At 44.2% G+C, this 25300-nt stretch overlaps 1 protein-coding gene across 1 annotated transcript in view; it reads left to right on the top strand.

Annotated features, from left to right (window-relative positions):
- The window catches only part of LOC126481914 (ecdysone-induced protein 78C-like), a 178159-nt gene that overhangs the window by 108728 nt on the left and 44131 nt on the right, over nucleotides 1–25300 (top strand). The window contains exon 4 of the mRNA XM_050105873.1: nucleotides 2747–2888. Coding sequence (XP_049961830.1) covers nucleotides 2747–2888 — 142 coding nt within the window. The remainder of the gene's footprint in view (nucleotides 1–2746; nucleotides 2889–25300) is intronic.

Here is a 25300-nt window from a genome sequence, read left to right as displayed (position 1 = left end):
TACGGCCATTTATGTCTCATATTTTGATACCCACAAACTCACTCATCAAAACCTATAGGGTACTTCACATTGGTCTAAAATCGTGAAATTTGGTAAAAAGAAAAGTTTCCCAATACAAGTAAAGGAAAAGATACGAAAATTGTTAATTTGTAACTTTATCACCCGAAATAATACTTCCTTTGTCATTTGTTATCTGACATCACATTTGAAATTAAAACAATCAGTTTTGCATTCAGGCTGACTGGGTCGCAATGATAAGAGTCAAACAATTGGCAAGGAATGACTTTACTGCTCTAAGAGGCGTTTAAGAATTCATCCATCATCAGACATCCGGGAGCGAAAACTGCACGCTGCACGTAGATATGGCGTTTCATGTTGTGTGTGAAACAAACATTTGCAGACTAGACCGCAAATATTTGTTTCACATACAACTTCAAGAACGTTTTAATTTCTATAATATAAATGTGGCGTAAACTCACGCAGGAGGCAGGCGACCATTATATGCACCCAATCAGTAGTTCTCAACTCAGGTTGAATGGGTCGCAACGGCAAAAGTCAGACATCTGGCAAGAAATGACTTTAATTGCTGGAGCATACGGGCGCTCGACGCCGAGGATATTAGCGAATTTATTGCTCATATGACGCATTTCGAAATTTATCCATAATTAGCTATCTAGGAGCGATTACTGCACTTGGATATGGCGTTTCAAGTTGTGTGTGGAATAAATATTTGCAGACTAATCTTCAAATATTTCTTGCACATACAACTAGTCCGCGAATATTTATTTCACATCCAACCTGAAAAACTGTATCAACGTGCAGTAATCACTCCTGAACGTCTGATAATGGATAAATTACGAAAGGCCTCATATGAGCAACAAGATGTTTGACTTTTACCTCTACGCCCAGTCAGCCTGAATGGAGAACTTCTGATTATTACGATAACGGTCGCCTGCCTCCGGCATGACTTTGTCACATTTATATTACAGAAATTCAAACATTTCGAAAGTCTCGGAATCCCTGAGAACGATACCTTGCCAGTATCAGTGTCGCTAACGGCAAAAATGGTCGCGATTCTCGATTGCCGGTACGGATGAACGGTCTGTATACGTAATTAGATTTGTACGGAACCCTCATTGGGCGACTGCTACTCGCACCTGACCAATTTCACTTCTGTTTCGGATTTTTAATTTACTGTGGAAACCTAACATTATTGGCATATGAAAAAATTGAATACTATGGCTTTAATATTAAGAATTATATATTTTTAGATCGTTGAATCAAAATGGCGGCATTCTTGTTCGTATTAATATACACCTAGTATATATTAATGAAATATGCTTATCATTTTCTTATCAATGGAATGAATCTAAGCAGAACATAAAGTGGATATGTTACTAGAGTTCGAAATACGTACAGAAACAGAAGAAATGGTAAATAACGTTCTTTAAAGTTTCATTCACAGGTTTTCTGCGACTGGTCTCATCCTCAGTTTTAAAAAGACACAAACACATTTAGTTCTGCACATCTAGAGATACTACACCAATGATAAGTGCAACATTTGGAGAGGAAATAATAAATAGGGTGGAAACTTCAACATTCTTAGGGGGTCCTTATTGATGTGAATTTAAATTGGAAAAAAAACATATTTTGGAACTCCTAAAACGACTTAGTTCAGTCACATTTGCGCTTAGAGTTATTGCAAATCTTGGGGAGGGACAAAATAGTAAGTTAACATATTTTGCATATTTTCGTTCAATGTCATATGGAACGCTGTTCTGACATAACTCATCTTTAAGAAAGAAAGTCTTCAATGCGCAAAAACGTGCTGTCAGAATAAGATGAGGTGCTCACCAACGATCATCATTTAGGCATCTGTTTAAGAAGTTGAACATTCTGATCACTACTTCACAAAATATTTATTCTCTCCTGAAATTTGTTGTAAATAATCCACCGCACTTCAAAAGGAACGGTTAGGTACATAATTACAATACCAGAAGGGAGAATGACGTTCATTACTCCACGTTAAGGTTGTCTGTAGCACAAAAAGGTCTGCACAATGCTGCAACAAAAATTTTTGATCACTTACCCAGTGATACGAGATGTCTGGCAGACAGAAAAGTAAAATTTGGTAACAAACTGAGAAAGTTTCTCGTTAACAATTCCGTCTAACGTGTAAATGGTGGTGGATAAGAATTACTAACTCTCATCTGTATATCTTTTTTGTTCTTGTAAAAAAAAATTATAGAAATGTTCATAATGTAACAGTATGTACAAATTAATTTGCGATGTGAATTTAAAATGATCGTTCCACATCATTACGTCCTATCGTGCAAAATGATCCATGGAGCATGTAGCTAAATAACTAACTAACTAACAGTAAGTTCCTGTCGAGTTTGGGTGCACTACACATTCTCAAACTTGTCTAATCATTTTCAAAAAAAAAAACAGGCAAGTTTAGAATCTTTATAGCTCTTGCATAAATTTGTGTAGACGCTTGCAGGCCCTAAATGAAGCGTTTGCCACCCTTTTTAAATATTTATGTCATACTTTTTAGTGTTTTATTACTGTATATGTTTAATAGATTTATTGTATCGCATTACAGATCGTCTGTGCAATTATTGTACTTATGAAGACTGGGTTATGCCGAATACGCTGTTACCATTTAGCCACACAGGTAGCAGTGTACGAAATTCAGCTCTAAAAGTGTTGTGCTCTATACGGATTTCTCTGCGCTTGTTCGCAGGGATTTTTCCGGAGAAGTATCCAGAAGCAGATCGAGTACCGGTGCCTACGAGACGGCAAGTGCTTGGTCATCCGGCTGAACCGCAACCGCTGCCAGTACTGCCGCTTCAAGAAATGCCTCGCCGTTGGCATGTCGCGGGACTGTAAGTCGCCCAGCCATCCGGCCATAACTCTATTTTTCGATCACATTTTCTCTGTTATAAAAATATCAGACACGCAGTATAGTGCAGCGTCTACATTGTCTGACCAAGAGTATTCGGACACACATTAGTTGACATCAGTATAGGCTGTGGCCAACCTTCGCCTTTATGGCGGCTTGAACCCTGTTAGGGACGCTTTCAAAAATGGTTCAAATGGCTCTGAGCACTATGGGACTCAACTGCTGAGGTCATTAGTCCCCTAGAACTTAGAACTAGTTAAACCTAACTAACCTAAGGACATCACAAACACCCATGCCCGAGGCAGGATTCGAACCTGCGACCGTAGCGGTCTTGCGGTTCCAGACTGCAGCGCCTTTAACCGCACGGCCACTTCGGCCGGCAGGGACGCTTTCGATCAGGTGTCTGAATGCCCCTGTGGAGGAATGGTAGCTTATTCTTCTCTATTCCTCAAGAGGCGAAACCAGAGAAGGTAGTAAATTGACGCCGGTGGGTTGCGGGGGAGGGGGGGAAGGGGGGGGGGGGGTAGCGAAGTCACGTTCTAACTCTTTGTATGAGTGTTCCATTGTATTGGGTTCAGGTTGGGACTCTGGACAGGCCAGTTCGTTTCAGGAACCTTATTGTCCACAGACCACCACCTCACAATGTTGTTTTATGACAGGGTGCATTATTATGCTGATACAGAGTCGTCGCCTCTGAACCTTTCCTCTACTGCACGCAGTGCACAGTACTATAAAGTGTGTTCATATCGTTCTGCACTTAGTGCTTTCTGAAGCGCAGTTAGGTGACTATACTCTAACCACGAAAAGCATCCTCCTTCTTACTTCACTGCTGACACTACACTATAATGGCAGATGGCAGTTAGTGATCTCCGAGCATTCGCCAGAGCCAAACATCGGGTTCCCAAAAGGTATAGCGTGATTCATCACTCCAAATCAATCGTTTCCAGTCATTCACTGTCCAATGGCGTCACTCTTTACTCTGTCTCAAACTTCACTTAGCACTGACTCTAGAAATATATGACTAACGAGGATATGTTCTATCATTGCACCCCACTCTTTTTAACTCCCTATTCACAGTCACTGTACTAGCTGGACTGCTGGAACTTACGAGTGATTCCTTCCCTTTATTCCATGTGATTTATTACAACCACCCCCTCACAGTGCTTGGCAGTCACTGTCCATCAATCCATGAGGTCCCCCTGGCCTTGATTTAGCTGTGGTAATTCCTTCTCGTTTCCACACTACAATCACATCACCAGAAGTCGACTTGGGGAGCTTTAGAAGAATTGAAATGTCGCTGATGGATTTGTTGGTCAGGTGACATGGAATGACTAGTCCAGCTTCGATATTATTGAACTCTCCTGACAGACAGCTACTGCTGTTAATGCTTCTCTGCAGAAAACACAATACTTCCTGCTTCCTTTTATACACATGGCTCCGCCTCTTGTGACATCTAGTAGTGATCCATTCCGTATTAGGTAGAAGTGTCCAGGTACTTTTGATCAGATAATGCATATGATCACCATATATTCAAATACGCTGAAGGAAACGGAAAATGGTACGCTATTTATCTAACTTTGCGGAGATGTTCATCATATAAAGGGTATTAAATGATTCCAAGCAGAAGTGATGTCCATCATCGACAACAATATTAGATGTGACCCTCACAGGGTAGCAAACACCCTCCAAATGTAAGCTATGGGTGACAAATCAGGGGGCCAGAGAGGCCAGTCACGGGTCCATATGTTTCTCAAGGCTGTTGTGGTTTCAACTGAAATGTGAGATCTTCCCTTATCCTGCTCGAATACGCAATTAAGTGTTCAGGGCACGAAGGCAATGACAGATTTTACCTTTCTTGTCATATGCTAGCGAGTATTCAGACACCCTTCAACAACTGTCAAATCAGTCTCTCTAAGACAAAAACACGACGCACCGCGAAGGAATTAGCTGAATGGGACGGAAACCTGTAGAAGTGATGTACATGAACAGATAGAAAAGTGATTACAGTTTAGTAAAATTGGATGATTTAGTCAAGAGTAAATTGAGTAAGTTAATAATGCACTGTAGCACCTTAATGCATTGGACTACCTGTGGCCCTTACGCAAGCAGTTATTCGGCTTGGCATTGATTGACAATGCTGTTGGATGCCCTCGTGAGGGGTATAGTGCCAAATTCTGCCCAGTTGCTGCGTTAGATCGTCAAAATCCCGATTTGGTTGGAGGGCCCTCCCCATAATGCTCCAGACGTTTGACAGTTGGACAGATCTCTGGCGATCTTGCTGGCCAAGCAGTAGAAACCCTCGGCGTATGCGGCCGGGCTTTATCTTGCTGTCTTGCTGAAATGTAAGCCTAGGACAGCTTGTCATGAAGGGCAACAAAACGGGGCACAGAATATCGTCGCCGTATCGCTGTGGTGTAAGGGCGCCGTGGATGACAACCAAAGGCGGTCCTGCTATGAAAGGAAATGGCACCACAGACCACCAGTCCTGGCTGTCAGGTGGGCGACAGTAAGGTTGGTATACCACCGCTGTCTCCAGACACGTCTTCGGCCTGGAATCTCATTGGCTGGAGTAGAATTGTCTTCAGTGATGAGTCCCGCTTCGAACTGGGCCCCTATGAGCAGCAAAGACGTGTCTGAAGACACCGTAGACAACGTTGGGATACCAACCGACTGGCCTGACAACCGGGAGTGATGGTCTGGGGAGACATTTCATTTCATAGCAGGACCCCTTTCTTTTTCATCCGCCTCACCCTTACACCACAGCGGTACGCCGGTGGTATTCTACGCACCATTTTGTTGCCCTTCATGGCAATCAGTCCTGGGCTTATATTTCACAAGATAATGCTCGACAGCAAACGGCGAGAGTTTCTACTGTTTGTCTTCGTGCTTGCGAAACCCTAACTTGGGCAGCAAGCGCATCCAGCCTCTCCCGAACTGAGAACGTCTGGAGCATTATCAATCAGCAGGGCCTCCCCAACCATAGCTGAATTTTTATGACCTAACTTTGGCACGATATCCCTCCTGGGGACACCCAACAATCCTATCAATCAATGCCACGTCGAATAACTGTTTGATAGTCGTAACCATCGGTTTGTACATGTACATCACATCTGCTGATTTCCATCCCATTCGAATAATTCCTTCGTGGTGCTTTTTGTTTTTTCCTTTGAGTTTATAATAGTTCCCCACATTATGATCTTAGCAACTGGAGAGGTATGGGTCTCGAAAAGTGCTGCTTCCTGTGAGATTCCTTCTGGTCTTCTACAGACACTTCGTTGTCGACTTGATCGTCATACACAGAATCCAGATTCACCGTTGGACACCACAGAATGCCACCCAATGTCCCAGTGCCTATGGATCTACAAGTCTGTGATGTCTGGCAGTGACAAAAGACGCACGCCAACTTGGGATCTCAACCCAGCTTCCAGTTATCTTTTCCTGACGGTTTAAGGTGACACGCCACCTGTAACCTCCACCAGGATTTCAGGCTGTTGTCGCCCGTCTATTCCTACGATCTTCTCGTATTGCAGTCTTTCTGGAAGCACCCTCACTTACTCTTCGTACCACGCGACCTGAGTCCACCTTGTCACTGTTCGTTCTAGACGTTGCACTACAACCAACTGCCTGTTCTGTTCTTCTGGTATAATCCTCCCATGTGTTCCAAGCCAGCGACTCAGCCTTTTTCACAGTCCAAAAGACTGCGATAATCTGTATGTGCACGTCCTCTGAACGTGATGTGTTGTGATCTCCATCGTAGACACGCCCAATAGTCATTGTGTACGCACACCGTTCTTCATCAGTAGGAATGTTTTTTTCTGTACTGAAAATAAACTAACAATGTCTTCTTCTATACCCATCAATATACAGAGTTATTCTAAATAATGGACCCATTTTCAAAATTTCAAATTTATTCAAGTACAAATCCAAAATGAACAAGCTTTATACCAATGAAAAGAGGAAGATCAAAGTTTTTTTCGTAATGTTTGATATCAATTTAATAAATTTTATTATTTGCAATTAGTTAGTTTTTAATAATTGTTTAATAATTAGATATGTGATAAGTTATATATGTTCAATGTGGCCACCGTTGGCTGCATGGCAAACATCGATGCGGTAGCCAATCTTGTCCCAAGCATGTGGAAGCGTATCTCCTGTTGCTGGGTACAATGCAGCAGTGATCCGATTCCGCAGATCGATCAGAGTAGTTGGGGGCGTAAACAGCTTCCTTAACATAACCCCATAAGAAATAGTTGCAGGGCTGGTTTCAGAGCCAGGTCCTCAAGTCCCCTGCGACCGATCCAGTGTCGAGGAAAGGAGTCATTCAAACAGCCTCGTACATCACGGTGCCAATAGGGCAGAGTTCCATCCTATTGGAAAATGAAGTCCTGGGACTCTTCCATAACTTGAGGGAACAGTCATTGTTCGAACATGTCCAGGTGATTCCTATTAGTTCTATCCGCAAAGAAAAATGTTCCAGGAACCTTTGTATGTGATACTGCTCAGAAGACGTTGATTTTCGGTGAGTCTCTTTCATGTTGCAACGGTGAATGTGGATTTTCCAAACCCCATATGCTAACATTGTGTCTGTTGACTTTTCCGCTAAGGTGGAACGTCGCTTCATCGTTAAAAATTACACTCTGGAGAAATGCATCATCCTCCATCTCTGTTAGCACATAAACACAAAATGCGAGACGCTCCTCTTTGTCATTGAGTTTGAGAGCCTGCACAAGTTGTAATAGGTAGGGCTTGTACAGCAAACGCCGTCTTAGAAGTTTCCATACAGTTAGTTCAAAAATGGTTCAAATGGCTCTGAGGACTATGGGACTCAACTGCTGTGGTCATAAGTCCCCTAGAACTTAGAACTACTTAAACCTAACTAACCTAAGGACATCACACACATCCATGCCCGAGGCAGGATTCGAACCTGCGACCGTAGCGGTCGCGCGGTTCCAGACTGTAGCGCCTTTAACCGCTCGGCCACTCCGGCCGGCATATACAGTTAGTTGGGGTATTAAAAGTTCTCAACCGGCTCTGTTGATAGACTTACTGGGACTGCGCACAAAACTTTTTTAAATCCGTCGGACATCACCCTCTGACACACGCGATCGGTCTGTGCTTTTTCCTTTGCACACACTCCCATTCTGTTTAAATTGCTTGAACCAACGACTAATGCTTTTGCGGGTTGGTGATTCAATACCGAGTTTGGTAGGAAATGCACACTGCACTGCTGCAATTTGCGACTCACTTTTCGCGAACTCGAGACCGCAGAAAACCTTGTGCTCCACAGTTGCCATCTCACTCACAAGCGACAGTGAAACGGAATGACGACCCTATTGCCGTGCGAACTCTACCGGCCACTTCTGAAACCATCACCGCCCGCGGGCCGCCGCCCGCCAAAAAGTTTGAAACTTCCTCTTTTCATTGATATAAAGCTTGTTCATTTTGGATTTGTACTTGAATATATACGAAGTTTTGAAAATGGGTCCATCATTTAGAGTAACCCTGTATATCACTTATTCTGAAAAAAGGTGCAGAAATTAGTTTATCTCAAGGCAGTTGATAGAAGCTATATAATAAATAATTTTCTCCTCACCTCCATCGGCCCGTCCCCGAGGTTGCTAACAAAAATGAATGAGAGGTCGTTCGAGTTGTCGACGAGCGTTAACCGGTAAAATTTCTGAAATGAAGTGACAACATTTTCGCCCGCAACTGTAAGCGATTTGGTGTCCGATTTATTCTACGACTTATTTGGGCATACAAGCTATTTTCAAGTATACCTGCAAGTCCACGACGTGCAATTGCATGAATATGTCAACAAAAATACATTTCGTACACTTAGAACTTACTGAAATCGCTTACGGCAGTGGATTATTGTAATCTTTGTGTTTCTTTTCTCTTATGGAGATAGCTGTTTCGAATCTCGACACTGAAAGACTGTCCTGTACCATCTGGCTTTCACCCCTTACAGGACTACTATCTAGCTAAGCTTGCTGCTATATTTAGTTGCCTTTCTCCAACCTCACATATCAAGTCAAACTTATTCCCCAATGGAATATCAAATGCTATTACACAAATATTCCCTTACCGACCTTAACCTGTTACCTTTCACCATTTCCAAAAGTCTGTTTCTTTAACGCTACGTATTAATCCACATCTCGTAAAATCTATTTCAGCCTGAAGGATACAAATGTATTTCTCCTGTTCAGAGAGTCTTTTATAACTTCTGCATAGCCTACGGCTCCCATGGGAGAGCCTTTACAAATTTACTATCGTACTACCAACTGCAAATGCCCTCGTGAAATCCACTAAGCTCAAATTTCACTCCCTGGCTAATTATCATGCGGCAACGTACAAACCTGTGGCGCATTATAAAACAATTTTTTTCTTAGAAAAAGGCACTCAAATGAGGACATATTAAAAATTTACGCTATTTAAGGTTACTTATTGAGTTTTAGACATCCAACAGTACGCACAATATGCCGTATATGTTTTTCACACGCTTTTTACCTTTCAGTGTGCAACACAAGTTGAGGGGCAACTTTTGGCAGTTGATTATTGCTATATAAAATGTATCGTGGTACAGATGCGATGCTTTACACATAATATCCGACATCCTTCAGTACGTCTTGTATCTGCGACTAAAATGGACTAACTGTAAATGACTGCATTCTGGTTTGAAGTAAACTACGTAAAAGAAAAGAACATCAGACCAAAAATTAGCCATTCGCCTTTGGCCTTTAGCCAGGAATCTGATGCGCAAGTTTCTAAAGCTGTTCCAGACCCAGTTGAAGGCAACCGTTGATGGCTAGATCACACAGAGCTTACAAATTGCGGGATGTTATTTCTACGTTACACCCGCAGTTCCAAATAGTCTTATACATTTTCTATGGGATTAAGGTCGGGTGATATAGCGGGGCAGCCGAAATATACATCTGAATGTTTATCACACCAGCAATGTACGTGTGCAGCCCTGTGAAAATATACTGCACAACACAGTTAAATGGTCACTTTTTGAACCGCGTAATTGTCTCCCATTGGTACGCATAAGAATGGAATTTGGCTTAAAAGTGTCCACAACCTTCTACTGTAATGGTGCAACAACGTCGCTCCCTGCTACGTCGCCCTCGGGCTCGGCGACTCTTCAAACAGCAAGGTGTCGACACACGCGAAAAAAGGCCAAGCTCAGAAGTTCATGTGGGCTGTAAGTTGGGTTGACGATGCCACTGAAGTCTCATCGGCACCAAATTTCACCACAGTTGTACCCACGCTACCGTGGACGTCTTACACGAAGGGGCGGCCGTTACGCCATCTCTTACCCACATTTCAGCCCTTCGTTTCACGCCTCTGTGGTGGAAGTCAGAGCCGCGACGCCCAGCGTTGAAATCACGCGGTTTTCTGATCGTTGGGCAAGGGTAACGTTTCAGACATACCACCAGTCAGAATCGACAAAAAGAGGCCCCAGGAAGCAGCATAAAGGGCATCAACGAAACCACCGCTTTGCTCGGGGCGTTCAAAACGAAAATTTCTGTTCCGACACTGACAATGTTGAGTGTTTATGGAAAAAGTTCAAGGCAATCGTAAAATGCTTTTTAGACAGGTACGTGCCGAGTAAAACTATGAGGAACGGGAAAAACCCACCGTGGTTCAACAACAAAGTTAGGAAACTACTGCGAAAGCAAAGAGAGCTTCACTGCAAGTTTAAACGCAGCCAAAATCTCAGACAAACAGAAGCTAAACGATGTCAAAGTTAGCGTAAGGAGAGCTATGCGTGAAGCGTTCAGTGAATTCGAAAGGAAAATTCTATGTATTGACTTAACAGAAAATCCTAGGAAGTTCTGGTCTTACGTTAAATCAGTAAGTGGCTCGAAACAGTATATCCAGACACTCTGGGATGATGATGGCATTGAAACAGAGGATGACACGCGTAAATATGAAATACTAAACACCTTTTTCCAAAGCTGTTTCACAGAGGAAGACCGCATTGCAATTCCTTCTCTAAGTCCTCGCACGAACGAAAAAATGGCTGACATCGAAATAAGTGTCCAAGGAATAGAAAAGCAACTGAAATCACTCAACAGAGGAAAGTCCACAGGACCTGATCGGATACCAATTCGATTCTACACAGAGTACGCGAAAGAACTTGCCCTCCTTCTAACAGCCGTGTACTGCAAGTCTCTAGAGGAACGGAAGGTTCCAAGTGATTGGAAAAGAGCACAGTTAGTCCCAGTCTTCAACAAGGCTAGTCGAGCAGATGCGCAAAACTATAGACGTATATCTCTGACGTCGATCTGTTGTAGAATTTTAGAACATGTTTTTTGCTCGCGTATCATGTCATTTCTGGAAACCCTGAATCTACTCTGTAGGAATCAACATGGATTCCGGAAACAGCGATCGTGTGAGACCCAACTCGTTTTATTTGTTCATAAGACCCAGAAAATATCAGATACAGGCTCCCAGGTAGATGCCATTTTTCCTTGACTTCCGGAAGGCGTTCGATACAGTTCAGCACTGTCGCCTGATAAACAAAGTAAGAGCCTACGGAATATCAGACCAGCTGTGTGGCTGGATTGAAGAGTTTTTAGCAAACAGAACACAGCATGTTGTTATCAATGGAGAGACGTCTACAGACGTTAAAGTAACCTCTGGCATGCAACACAGCTTTTCACAATATATATAAATGACCTAGTAGATAATGTCGGAAGTTCCATGCGGCTTTTCGCGGTTGATGCAGTAGTATACAAAGAAGTTGCAGCATTAGAAAATTGCAGCGAAATGCAGGAAGATCTGCAGCGGATAGGCACTTGGTGCAGGGAGTGGCAACTGACCCTTTACGTAGACAAATGTAATGTATTGCGAATAATAGAAAGAAGGATCCTTTATTGTATGATTATATGACAGCGGAACAAACACTGGTAGTAGTTCTGTAAAATATCTGGGAGTATGAGTACGGAACGATTTGAAGGGGAATGATCATATAAAATTAATTGTTGGTAAGGCGGGTGCCAGGTTGAGATTCATTGGGAGAGTGCTTAGAAAATGTAGTCCATCAACAAAGGAGGTGGCTTACAAAACACTCGTTCAATCTATACTTGAGTATTGCTCATCAGAGTGGGATCCATACCAGGTCGGGTTGACGGAGGAGATAGAGAAGGTCCAAAGAAGAGCGGCGCGTTTCGTCACAGGGTTATTTGGTACGCGTGATAGCGTTACGGAGATATTTAGCAAACTCAAGTGGCAGACTCTGCAAGGGAGGCGCTCTGCATCGCGGTGTAGCTTGCTGTCCAGGTTTCGAGAGGGTGCGTTTCTGGATGAGGTATCGAATATATTGCTTCCCCCTACTTATACCTCCCGAGGAGATCACGAATGTAAAATTAGAGAGATTCGGGCTCGCACGGAGGCTTTCCGGCAGTCGTTCTCCCCGCGAACCATACGCGACTGGAACAGGAAAGGGAGGTAATGACAGTGACACGTAAAGTTCCCTCCGCCACACACCGTTGGGTGGCTTGCGGAGTATAAATGTAGATGTATATGTAGATCTCCGCACAGTTCCTTGTCGAAAACAACTGTTCACTGTGGGAAAAGCAACAGGACGACGTTCTTGACAAATGGGTTGCCACTGCTGACATCCTCCGGACGATTAAACCCTTTTCTAAGGGCATCGCAGGTCTGCAACCTTACTGAATGTGATCCTATCCATTTGGAGTGCATCGTGACTCCACGTTTAGCATTGGTACACGGGCTGGAACCACTAGCGAATACTCAAAACCATTCGTCTGAATTTGAACACGATCCGAAGCGGAAAATAGTGTTCATGCGTTTCACCCCTCCATTATCAAGCCCTCGTATGGTGTGTACACAGGGGGTGGGACACTGAAACAATCATGAATAAAATGGTAAAGGGGTCCTCTGAGACTCCCCTTGCCCGCCCCCTTCCCCCTCCACCCCCCCCCCCCCTTTCTCCAGGTCGGTAACACCTGCGCATCGTTGTTGGGCTTTTAAAAATGTCTCTGTACAGAGACTATCAGTTACCAATCCTTATCCGCCGGCCAGAGGCGCAAGCCTTTACACATCCCTCTGACTTCACATGCGGCCAGCAGGCACTAGTGTGGAGGTGGTTGCTTGCCCGCTGGCAGATAGGGATCGGTGGATGAGAAGGTAGTCTCTGTACACAGACAGTTTTAAAGAGCGCAACAAAAATGTTGAGGACACTTTGCCGTTTCATTCACTTTCATGTTAATGTCGCATTCCCGCCATGCACACACCACAGGACGGCGCTAAAAAGGAGGGATGTAAAAGCATAAAGACGCTTTTCTGCTTCGGATAACGTTCAAATTTAGTCGAATAGTTCTGGCGGCCCCTAGTGGTTCCACCTTATATACCAAAACACAAACTGCTGTCACGCTACACTCCAAAGGGGTGAGATCACGTTCAGTGGAGTGGCAGTCCCACGATGTCCTTAGAAGAGGGTTGTATCATGAGGGGTGTCAGCAGTGATTGGTAATAGGGGGGTATGACGACTTCCCCATCGTAATACACGTCCACAGCGACTTTGGGCAGAACTATGGTGGCATTTGGTGTTAATGTGAGATCATTAGCCCAACTTAGAGCTACACGAACTTCTAAGCTCTGGCCTCCTTTTCGCTTGTTTCGAGAGCTTTCTGTCTGAAATGTCACCGCACGGCCCCACGCTTTTATACTATTACAGAGCAAGGCCGTAGACACTTATGAACAAATTTTTAAACTTCTACGTTGTAATGGAAAAAAATTATGATGTCTCAAAAAAGGTGACCCCTTAACTATATTGCAGTGTTGTTGTCACATTGGAAGACGCGAGTACGTTCAGCAGACTGAAGATATAGAAGAGAGGGTAACGCTTTGTCACCGAGAATGTTGAAATAAACATCCCGTTTCACGTTCACGTGAACCCAAATGAGTGATTCCCAATCATGAGACGGGCAAACGGCACCTGGCACCCCAGAACCACGTGTGACCAGACCTACACCCTTCGCACACTGCAGGCTAAACGCCTCACTGGGCGGTCGGTGCGCTCTGCGTGTTTCATCATTTGAACAGACGCAAACATCACGATTAGTCGCAGCACGCTTCAGGCCTGTATTCAGATAGTCCGCTTTCCGTTGTTTTGCTCATTGAAGAAGGGCGTTGATGCGCCTTTACCAATGTACGTGACTCCTATAGCCCACTGCATAGAGTTACCTTCGCAGTTATCACACTGAGATGGACCTGTATTCACTGACACTTGCAATTCCTGTCAGGTACGAATTGATAAGGTGTGACACTCATATCCGGTTCCTTTCTGGGACCACTGTTCTTACGCTTGTCACACCATTCCTAATAAGCACACTGGACAATCCGTGCTGTACGCCAACGAATCGAGCAACTTCATTCACCGTGTAGTCATGGAAATTTTCAAAAACGACAGCTCCTTTCTGCCATTCTGCCACGTCCAACTACATCTACATCTACACAGACACTCCGCAAGTCACCGTACGGTGCGTGGCGGAGAGTACCCTGTACCACTACTAGTCATTTCCTTTCCTGTTCCTCTCCCAAACAGAGCGAGGGAAAAACGACTGTCTATATGCCTCCATATGAACCTTAATTTGTCATATCTTATCCTAGTGGTCCTTACACGCAATGTCTGTTGGCGGCAGTAGAATCGTTCGGCAGTCAGCTTCAAATGCCGGTTTCTCAATAGTGTTTCTCGAAAAGAACGTCGCCTTCCCTCCAAGGGATTCCCATTTGAGTTCCTGAAGTACCTCCGCCATTCCCTCCAAGGGATTCCCATTTGAGTTCCTGAAGCATTTCCGCAACATTTACGCGTTGTTCGAACCTACCGGTAACAAATCTAGCAGCCCACCTCTGAATTGCTTCGATGTCTTTGTTCAGTCCGACCCGGTACGGATCCCAGATACTCGAGTAGTACTTAAGAGTAGGTCGCACCAGCGTCCTGTATGCGGACTCCTTTACAGGCGAACCACTCTTTGCTAAAATTCTCCCAATAAACCGAGTAGGATCATTCGCCTTGCCTCCCACAGTTCTAACATGCTCCTCCCACCTAATATCGTTTTGTAACGTTACGCCCAAATATTTAAACGGCTTGACTGTGTCAAATTGTTCAAATGGCTCTGAGCACTATGGGACTCAACTGCTGTGGTCATAAGTCCCCTAGAACTTAGAACTACTTAAACCTAACTAACCTAAGGACAGCACACAACACCCAGCCATCACGAGGTAGAGAAAATCCCTGACCCCGCCGGGAATCGAACCCGGGAACCCGGGCGTGGGAAGCGAGAACGCTACCGCACGACCACGAGATGCGGGCAACTGTGTCAAGCAGGACACTAGTAATACAGTATCCGAGCATTACAGGTGTGATCTTCCTACTCATCCGCATTTATAGCTAGCTGCCATTCATCATGGTGTGAAATTTTGTCTGAGTCGTCTTGTATCTTCCTACAGTCACTCAACTTCGACTCCTTACCGTACACCACGGCGTCATCAGCAAACAAACACAGATTGCTGCCCACCCTGTCCGCCAAATCATTTGTGTATATAGAGAACAGCAGCGGTCCCATCACACTTCCCTGGGGCACTCCTTACTATTCCCTTGTCTCTGATGAACAGTCGCCATCGAGGACAAGATACTGGGCTCTGTTGTTTAAGAAGTTGTCGAGCCACTCACATATCTGCGAACTTACTCCATATGCTGGTACCTTCGTTAACAACTCGCAATAGCGCACCGTGTCAAATGTTTTCCGGAAACTTAGAAATATGAACTCTGCCTGCTACCCTTCATCTATAGTTCGCAGTGTATAATGTGAGGACAGGACAAGGTGAGTTTCGCACGAGCGATGCTTTCAAGAACCATGATCATTCGTGAACATAAGATTCACAGACTCAAGAAAGTTTATTATATTCGAACTGAGAATTCTGCAGCAAAAAGAAGTTAGTGATATTGGTCTGTAATTCCGCGGGCCCGTTTATTTACCCTCTGTGACGTATAAATTTTCGGTGCCTACAGTGTCACGACTTTGTGTCACACAAATTTTTATTTTTAAAGGGGATCACTTAAGGCTATTTCCATGGGTTCGCCCCTCAAATTTCTCCCTCATATCACAAAATTGTCGTCTGATGTAGTACAAACTGAAAAAATAAATTCCTTTTAAAGCACAGTTTCGTATATAATTTATATTCAAAACCTTAAACCTGTGTCACGGAACAAATTCTACATCGAGAATACTTTACACAAGTTTAAGGGAAGAAATGCTTCCGATAATTATTACAGTATTTAAAGAAAATCAAAATATGAACAGGCTGAAATGAAAAAACAGTACATGAGACTATGTTAATCAATTCAACTGTAAAAAAGCTAAGGAGCATATTATTAGCAAAATGAGAAATATGCAAAAGTGAAATGCCAAAATGAGCACTTCTCAATTGGAAGTAAATCAAAACAATCCGAATGGCTTAAAGAGAGCACAATAACATGAGCCATAAACGAATAAGAGCTAAGCAACTAAGCCAATAAGAGAATAGGCAAAAATGAGATGCCAACCAAATGAGAGCCGGCCGAACTCCGTCGGCACTTATATACGGTTGCGCTCGTGGCGGCACCTCGCGGCCCGTACGCAACACGCGCGCCTGCGACCGCAGTGCACTCTTTTAGGCCTCGCGGTGGCGTCTAGCGGCCAGTACGCAAGTTGTGCGATTGCTGTCGCAGGTCGACCCTTAATCTATGATGTTACACCTTCTTATGTACTGGAGTCACGTGCACATTTTTCCAGTCGCTTGGGACATTGTGCTGGACGAGAGATTCACGATAAATGCAAGCTAGGTAAGGGGCCAGTGCTGTACAGTATTCTTTGTAAAATCGCACTGGGATTCCATCCGGACTTGGTGATTTATTTACTTTCAATTCTTTCAGTTGTTTCTCCATCCATCTCACTGATTCGCAAAACCGCCGGTGGAGGACAACATGACTGCCTAGTATCAGGTTCTCTCCATCTACAGCACTCCAAGGTGACCAATGGGCTCGTTTAAGGAGATCGCTGGTATCTTGTCCTGTGAACTTATAACGACCAGCGAAATTCATACGTGCGTGCGAGGGCCGGTGGTCAGTCAACCGTTGTCCTAAGTATCTGACAATGATGAAGTGATAACTTTGACATCACCTATCTGCCAACAATGAGAGCCACGCTTCCTTTTCTTTCATTTGCACAACATAAATATAAAAACATAGTGAATAATTCACGATTACTTGTACAGCTTATTACGACCGGTTTCATTATCTGACCACTTTCGTGGTGAATAAGTGTCATACATCAAAAGTACATCAAAATCGTCTGAAGCTTCGCAAGCAAAATTATCTAGCATCATGCGTCGAGATGAAGCAAATGGCCGAAAAAAATTGAAAAATTACACACACCTCTATCACGTCTAATTTCACTACTGTGACAAACACGTGTGCACAAATGCTACACAACTACAGCACTACGCTGGACTGATCGCAGACATTCGCACGATATAGATATGAGTCTTGAAGATAGGAGAGGAAGTCTACTGCAGCAATTTACTGGTTTATAACGTCCCATCAAGGAACCTGAAAATGAATTATAGCTTTGAGGCACAAACTAAAAACTGCAGAGTAAATAATACAAAGACCACACGGCATACGATAAAATTCTGAGAACTCTGAGTTTTTTTAACTTTAGACATTCGGCTTAAGAAGCTCAGATTAATAACTGAAGAGCAGGAAGCGTTAATTGCCTCTGAGCACTATGGGACTCAACTGCTGTGGTCTTCAGTCCCCTAGAACTTAGAGCAACTTAAACCTAACTAACCTAAGGACATCACACACATCCATGCCCGAGGCAGGATTCGAACCTGCGACCGTAGCGGGCACGTGGCTCCAGACTGTAGCGCCTAGAGAAGCGTTAATTCCATCGCTACAGGGTGTTCCGAAACCATTCGTTCACTTATACAAAACGTAGTGATATTAAAACATACACATTTAGTTGTCGTACATATAGGCCTTGATGGCAATTTCTGGTGCTAGGGACGATTTACACAGAAGGTAGTTTAGCTGCTAATACAGGAGTGGCATTGACAGGAACTGCGACCACTGGCCTGTATGCACGCAGTTCGTCGTCGGATCATTGACTGTCATGTCCGGTCGAAGATTCCTGGCATGCCCGCGATGGTGCCAGCAGCGACGGCAATTCCAGCGACGAGGTCTTCTACTTATCCACAACGATTGCATACACCAGCTGCTTCTAATGCTCTAAGAGGAAGATACCTAAACACATGAGCTCATGTGACCTGCGCGGCCAGGCCAGAGGGTGACCGCGGCCGATCCATAGATTCCCGAAGGTGGCTCTCAGGTGATTCCTCACAGCAACGCTGAAACTGGCTGGCACCCCATCGTGCTGGAAGTGCATCCTCTAACATTTGGCAATGTTCTACGAAGATGCGTTATCTCCACTCGTTGAGGCGGAATGGAAGAATGTGATGTCCAATCAACTTATCAGAGAGATGCCGGCCTACACATGAACACGGAATCGTTGTCGATCACCTCTTGAATTGACTTATGCCCAAACATACAAACTGTGGATACTAAATGTCAGTACACATTCCCAATCAGCGAGACCATCATAACAGCTTCGCCAACATTACAAGTAGACTTCAGAGACCATATGTTCCTTATCGAAATATATTTGTTTTGATGTTCTTTGCGTCCTTTATTAATTTCAACGAATGGTTTGGGAACACCCTGTGTAATGTGAACGACGTAGGGAAGCCGGACGAAAAGTTTCACTAAAAAAGGGGAAAACTTTCAACCGGCAGAAGACGTTGTTCACACAACAGCTGCTCTTGAATAACAATGTATACCACTGTCTTGTTTTTCACATAGTATACAGCTCGGTACCCATTCTTTTGTGTGTGAAAAGCGAGGACACTGATAATGAAGTGAGTGTAAGAAATAGGGCAATCTAAAACTTAGAAAGTAATATCGCATTGTGTAAAACGTCAGTATTTCAAAACTAGGGAAAGGCAAGAGAGACAAAATGAATCGAAAATGATATATGTAATAATTTCATATTAAATTAAATTACTGTGGATGCTACAAAGAGAACCATCCCTTAATTACGTAGACATAATTACCTTTTCATACGACAGTAGCATTAATTGCTTTCTCTGCAGTTTGTTCCATCCATTTTTCAAGGCCGGAATCATGTTACAATAAAGCTACACTTAAAAAAAGACCCGCCCCCCTCCGAATACACTGCAAGCGGGCGTCGGCCTCGAACCCCGTAAGTAACGTGTGCAAAACTCTGTTACATTATGAAAAGGTGTGGTTTTCCTTTTGTACGATGTACATTATTTCACGTTTCATGAAATTATGTTAAACATAATCATAAAATGTTCTTATAAAGAGACCGAAGACATGCAACTAATGTCTGAAGGAGAGCGGCGTGAGGGGTGGGGGAGGATGGGGGCGGGCGGGCGCAAACGATTTGACGCTTTTGTGAAAACACATACTCGAACCGGCCTTGGCCACAGTGGTAGTTTACTGTGGATTAGGAACATTTTTGTTATCAAAGTGCCATCTTTAGTCACAGGATTTTATTTTCCCGCTTTAGTTCAGAGCGTCTCTCAAGAACTTCATTGACATCTTCTGCTTTGGTTTATGACGTAACAGTAAATGAACGATACGGTTATTAGTTTTCTATAGTGGCAAAAAACTTTCACATTTGCGCATAACTTTAAATAACGTATTATGCTTAGGGCTTTATTATACGGTTCAAATGTGACACTTCTAATCTGAGATGCTAGTATTATGATAGTAGCAAAGTTAATACTATTAACGTTTAGAAAACAGATGCAATAAAATAAAATTATTCAAGGTAGTGGCAATTAGAGATTACTTTTACAACAGAACATAATTTGGGGCGCTCATTAATGCACTGTGTGACTCAAATCGCTCATCATACATATTATACTACAATGCTGGAAAAACGTTAGTACATCCGTAAAGACGACGTCGATTTTGATCCAATGACGGCATATGCCACCTGGGGAATAGGTAACCAACAGACAGCGTAGTGGCATAGGTGTCAGAGCGCCATCTGTGTCTACCCTTCAATAGGGAATGCTCACAGCCAGAAGGCCCAGTGTGGTGCAAACGTGTTAAGCAATCATGCAACCAAGTCACGGAGATGCACTCGTGCTTCCTACAGCCAACTGAGCGAGTTTGAAAGGGGTCAAAATGTGGCCTTCCGAGTGGCGGGATGGTCCTTTCGGAAAACTACCACCCAAGTTGGGCGTGCTGCGTCTGTCGTGCAACGATGCTGATATCAGTGGTCACGTGAACATTCTCACACCCATAAACGAGATTCTGGACGTCCACGTAGCACAGACACCCGCCAGGTTCGTCGTATTGTAAGAGCAGCAGTGGCCGATCGTTCAGCTACAGCAGCACAGACAAGAGGGCTTGTGAGGCTAGACGGGTCAACATGAGTAGTTGCGAACCAGCTATTAGCAGCGGGATTACGGGCAAGCATCCCTCTAGTCTGTCTTCTGCTCACGCCACAGCATCGACGTGAACGGCTATACTGGTGTCGTCAGAGGATCAGTTGGAAAATGGAAAAGCAGGTTCTGCCTGCACGGAAGCGAAGATCGTTTGCGCGTACCACGTAGACCTGGTGGGCGCTGTCTCGCAGAGTGCATTAGTTCAAGGCACATTGGCCCCACCCAAGACCATATGGGCTGGGATGCGATAAGCTGTCGTTCACCTTTGGTGTTTCTGGAGCGGACACTAACCAGCACTCGGTACATGCAGAAAGTTGTTAGACCCGCTGTTTCGTCGTTCACAACAGGAGGATGATGTGCTTTTTCAACAGGGTAATGCTCGTCCACACACTGCCCATGAAACTCAACGTATTCTGTAAGACGTGCAACAACTTCCCTAGCCAGCACGATCTCCGGACTTACCTCCAATCAAGCACGTCTGGGATACGGTTGGACGAGAAGTGACTCAGTCCCTGGCACATTGTTTACTATAGCTGTGAAGCGCATGACGTCTGCTTTGCTTAGAACAGCTTCCTTCATTATTGTGTAGTTGAGATACTATGCTGATGTGAGCTAGGTTGCGACAGCGATTCCAGCAAGGCTCTCAACTGTGTATGCGTATGCTGACGAGCCCGAAACAAACAGTAACACTGCTTCAGTTTGGTTTGTCGACCTTTTTAATTCAGTCTACTAATACATGTACATGGAATTTCGAAGCGTGGTTTGAAGTCTTAGCTCAATGTAAATAATTTTCCTTTAATCAACAAAGATTTTAATGCTTCACGGTAGTCACGAAAAAAAGTGTGGGAAAGAAGTCAGATGATTGTGAAAAAAGCCATACTTCCGGAAGCCAGCTAAATCACACATTTGCCGGCTAAATGGTATTAAAAATAAGCCAGCACTCCGTCTTCAGGCCACGAGTGGCCTACAGGGACCATCTGACCGCCGTGTCATCCTCGGTGGAGGATGCGGATAGGAGGGGCGTGGGGTCGGCACACCGCTCTCCAGGTCGTTATGATGGTATTCTTGACCAAAGCCGCTACTATTCGGACGAGGAGCTCCTCAATTGGCATCACGAGGCTGAGTGCACCCCGAAAAATGGCAACAGCGCATGGCGGACTGGATGGTCACCCAACCAAGTGCCGACCACGCCCGACAGCGCTTAACTTCGGCGATCTCACGGGAACCGGTGTAACCACTGCGGCAAGGCCATTGTCCAAAAATACGCCAGAGTCAGCTAAAGCTGATTTGGCAACACTGTTTAAGAACAATAACATTGTTATAACCTCATGATTGCGATTTTGGGCTCTGCTGCATTGTTGAACGAATGGAGTTCTCCTATGGGGGCAAAGCATTCAGGCGCACTTTTCATTAGCGCCTTTCTTGCCTTTGGCCCTCATGACAACAACAAAACATATCTCCATCAGTTTTCATGTTGGGTGTCTCAAAATTAGAAATCCATAGCACACTAAAAAGTAATCAAGCTTGCCTTTCTTTCGTTTTCCCGTTTTTGTTCCATCATTATTTGAAACTTCAAACTCTGGCCTGCCCATCTTAATATTACAAGTATAATAGTTAATCAAAGTCTTCAACAAAAATCACCGAGTGGTTCAGCATGACTCCGGTCCCCTATTAGAAAACATTGCTACATTTAAATCTACTCTCTACAAGAAATGACGGTCTCTCATTTTACTCATAATTCCAATAGAAGCATCTATGTATCAAGAAACCGAAATTTAAAAAAATGTCCATTTCCCATTTTTGAGGATTATCCCCTATGAGCAGTGGCGCCGACTTAGGGGGGGGGGGGGGGGGGGGGAGGGCTAGGTACTTTGTACCCCCCCTCCCAATAGTTAAAAGCAGGGCCTCGCCGCCCCCCCCCCCCAATTTTTCAAACATGCTTTTCTCACCGCTCTCTCCCTCTTCCTCATCCTTTACTGGGAAATTTGTTAAAACTTGCACACACATTTTTGCGTAATAGTATGTAATGATTATGTAGGGAAAAATACCGATTTTACGAGCTATTGCGTATTCCTTTCTGCTACTCCTCCAACCTCTGCATATGACGAACTGTCGTGACAGGGTTTGTCCTCTGCATCTGTACTATATGCACACTTTTACTATACGGAGGTATGCGGGGAACGAAAGCTCACCATGAGCTCGCAGCGCTTCGGCTGCTAGGACGAGCTCCACTTCCTCCCACAGCAGCCTGCTGGCAGCTTGTAAAAGAAACTAATGAGCAATAGTGACACCGAATTTGATGGCGATCGCTACAAGGACTAGGTAACACGTTAAAGACTCTTCATTCATTTTTGTAAATTCTAATGACAATCACTAGGTACAACACCACAGCACATCAGCTCCAGGGATTTTGCCGCCCCGCGCGAACATGTCAAGCGCCCCCCCCCCCCCTTTTTCGACATTGTCAACTTTCCCCACGATATATTTCATACATGGTGCCTTATTTTCACATATCACACTCATTCGCCTCTTTGTTGTGAATATGCCTTTAAGATCAAAGCAGCAGGTTAGTAATACGTTTACAGTGAAATACATTTTAAGCCATTTTTGTTGGAGGAAACGTTTCTTTCGTAAATCGGAACACACTTTTTCTGTACCATAGATAATTTTCAATTCCAGTAGTGTCAGTGTCGTCCTAACCGCCGTCTGCTTCACGTCTGCTATGTAGCGAGCTACTTTAATTTAAGTATTAACTGTATTTTTCTTGCTTGTCACTTCTTCTTCCGTGTGTTTTTGCTTTTAGGAAGCTTTAATTGTCGAGTGCTATTAATAGTGTTCCATAGATTTCGTGTTTGTTTTTAATACAGTCAGAGAGAGTCGCTTTAGTCAACCATAGTGCCAGTAGTGCTAGTGTTTGTTTTCAATACAGTCCAGAGACAGGTAGTGCTATTTTCATTGCTTTCTACAAGAAGTGGCTAGCAATCACAGTTTAGTCATAATCAGCCGCCTTTAGTGAATTAGCAGTCTAGTTAAAAGTTGATTAACTCTCTTCAGTAAATAGATTCCTTAGGATGGATAGGATGTGTGACTGCTGTGTACGGACGCAGGAGGAGCTGCCACTGTTCGCGAACAGCTGAACGTGTTGATGGCCGCGGTCAGCCGGTTTCAGGCTGCTGCCTCGGAGTGTAGCGGCAGTGGGGAGTCTGGTGCGTCGCAAGGTACACCCCAGGTGTTACATGCTTCACCCACTGTCCCTGCTGTCGAGACATCTTCGCGGGTACCGGGCGCGGTTGGGCCACCCTCTCCCCAAGGGGAATGGCGGGTACAGCGGCGTTCGCGGCGCACGAGGCGGAGGGTAAATGTGGAGGCTGGCCGTGTGGCATCGCCCGCTCTGCCTGTGAGTGGACATGTGGCTGCTCCTTCAGCAAGGTCCGAGCAGGCACACGGGGGGAGGGGCTTATTAGTTATTGGGAGCTCCAACGATAGGCGGGTGATGGAGTCCCTTAGGGAAATAGCGGAAAGGTCGGGGAAGAAGGCAAAAGTGACAAAAAGCAGATTACAGAGTACCTGACGGCTCAACACAAAAGTTTTGTCTCAAGTAGAGATAGTGTTGAGGATCAGTGGACAAAGTTCAAAACCATCGTACAATATGCTTTAGATGAGTATGTGCCAAGCAAGATCGTAAGAGATGGAAAAGAGCCACCGTGGTACAACATCCGAGTTAGAAAACTGCTGCGGAAGCAAAGGGAACTTCACAGCAAACATAAACATAGCCAAAGCCTTGCAGACAAACAAAAATTACGCGAAGCGAAATTTAGTGTGAGCGGGGCTATACGAGAGGCGTTCAATGAATTCGAAAGTAAAGTTCTATGTACTGACTTGGCAGAAAATCCTAAGAAATTTTGGTCTTATGTCAAAGCGGTAGGTGGATCAAAACAAAATGTCCAGACACTCTGTGACCAAAATGGTACTGAAACAGAGGATGACAGACTAAAGGCCGAAATACTAAATGTCTTTTTTCAAAGCTGTTTCACAGAGGAAGACTGCACTGTAGTTCCTTCTCTAGATTGTCGCACAGATGACAAAATGGTAGATATCGAAATAGACGACAGAGGGATAGAGAAACAATTAAAATCGCTCAAAAGAGGAAAGGCCTCTGGACCTGATGGGATACGTACACGAGACTCAGAGGGCCATTGACACGGGTTCACAGGTAGATGCCGTGTTTCTTGACTTCCGCAAGGCGTTCGATACAGTTCCCCACAGTCGTTTAATGAACAAAGTAAGAGCATATGGACTATCAGACCAATTGTGTGATTGGATTGAGGAGTTCCTAGATAACAGAACGCAGCATGTCATTCTCAATGGAGACAAGTCTTCCGAAGTAAGAATGATTTCAGGTGTGCCGCAGGGGAGTGTCATAGGACCGTTGCTATTCACAATATACATAAATGACCTGGTGGATGACATCGGAAGATCAATGGAAAATTGTACTGAAATGCAGGAGGATCTGCAGCGAATTGACGCATGGTGCAGGGAATGGCAATTGAATCCCAATGTAGACAAGTGTAATGTGCTGCGAATACATAGAAAGATAGATCCCTTATCATTTAGCTACAAAATAGCAGGTTAGCAACTGAAAGCAGTTAATTCCATAAATTATCTGGGAGTACGCATTAGGAGTGATTTAAAATGGAATGATCATATAAAGTTGATCGTCGGTAAAGCAGATGCCAGACTGAGATTCATTGGAAGAATCCTAAGGAAATGCAATCCGAAAACAAAGGAAGTAGGTTACAGTACGCTTGTTCGCCCACTGCTTGAATACTGCTCAGCAGTGTGGGA

Source organism: Schistocerca serialis, chromosome 5 (assembly GCF_023864345.2).
Source record: "Schistocerca serialis cubense isolate TAMUIC-IGC-003099 chromosome 5, iqSchSeri2.2, whole genome shotgun sequence".
In the NCBI taxonomy this organism is placed as follows: domain Eukaryota; kingdom Metazoa; phylum Arthropoda; class Insecta; order Orthoptera; family Acrididae; genus Schistocerca; species Schistocerca serialis.
Note: the sequence above shows the minus strand (reverse complement) of the source record. Positions and strands in the feature narration are given on the sequence as shown.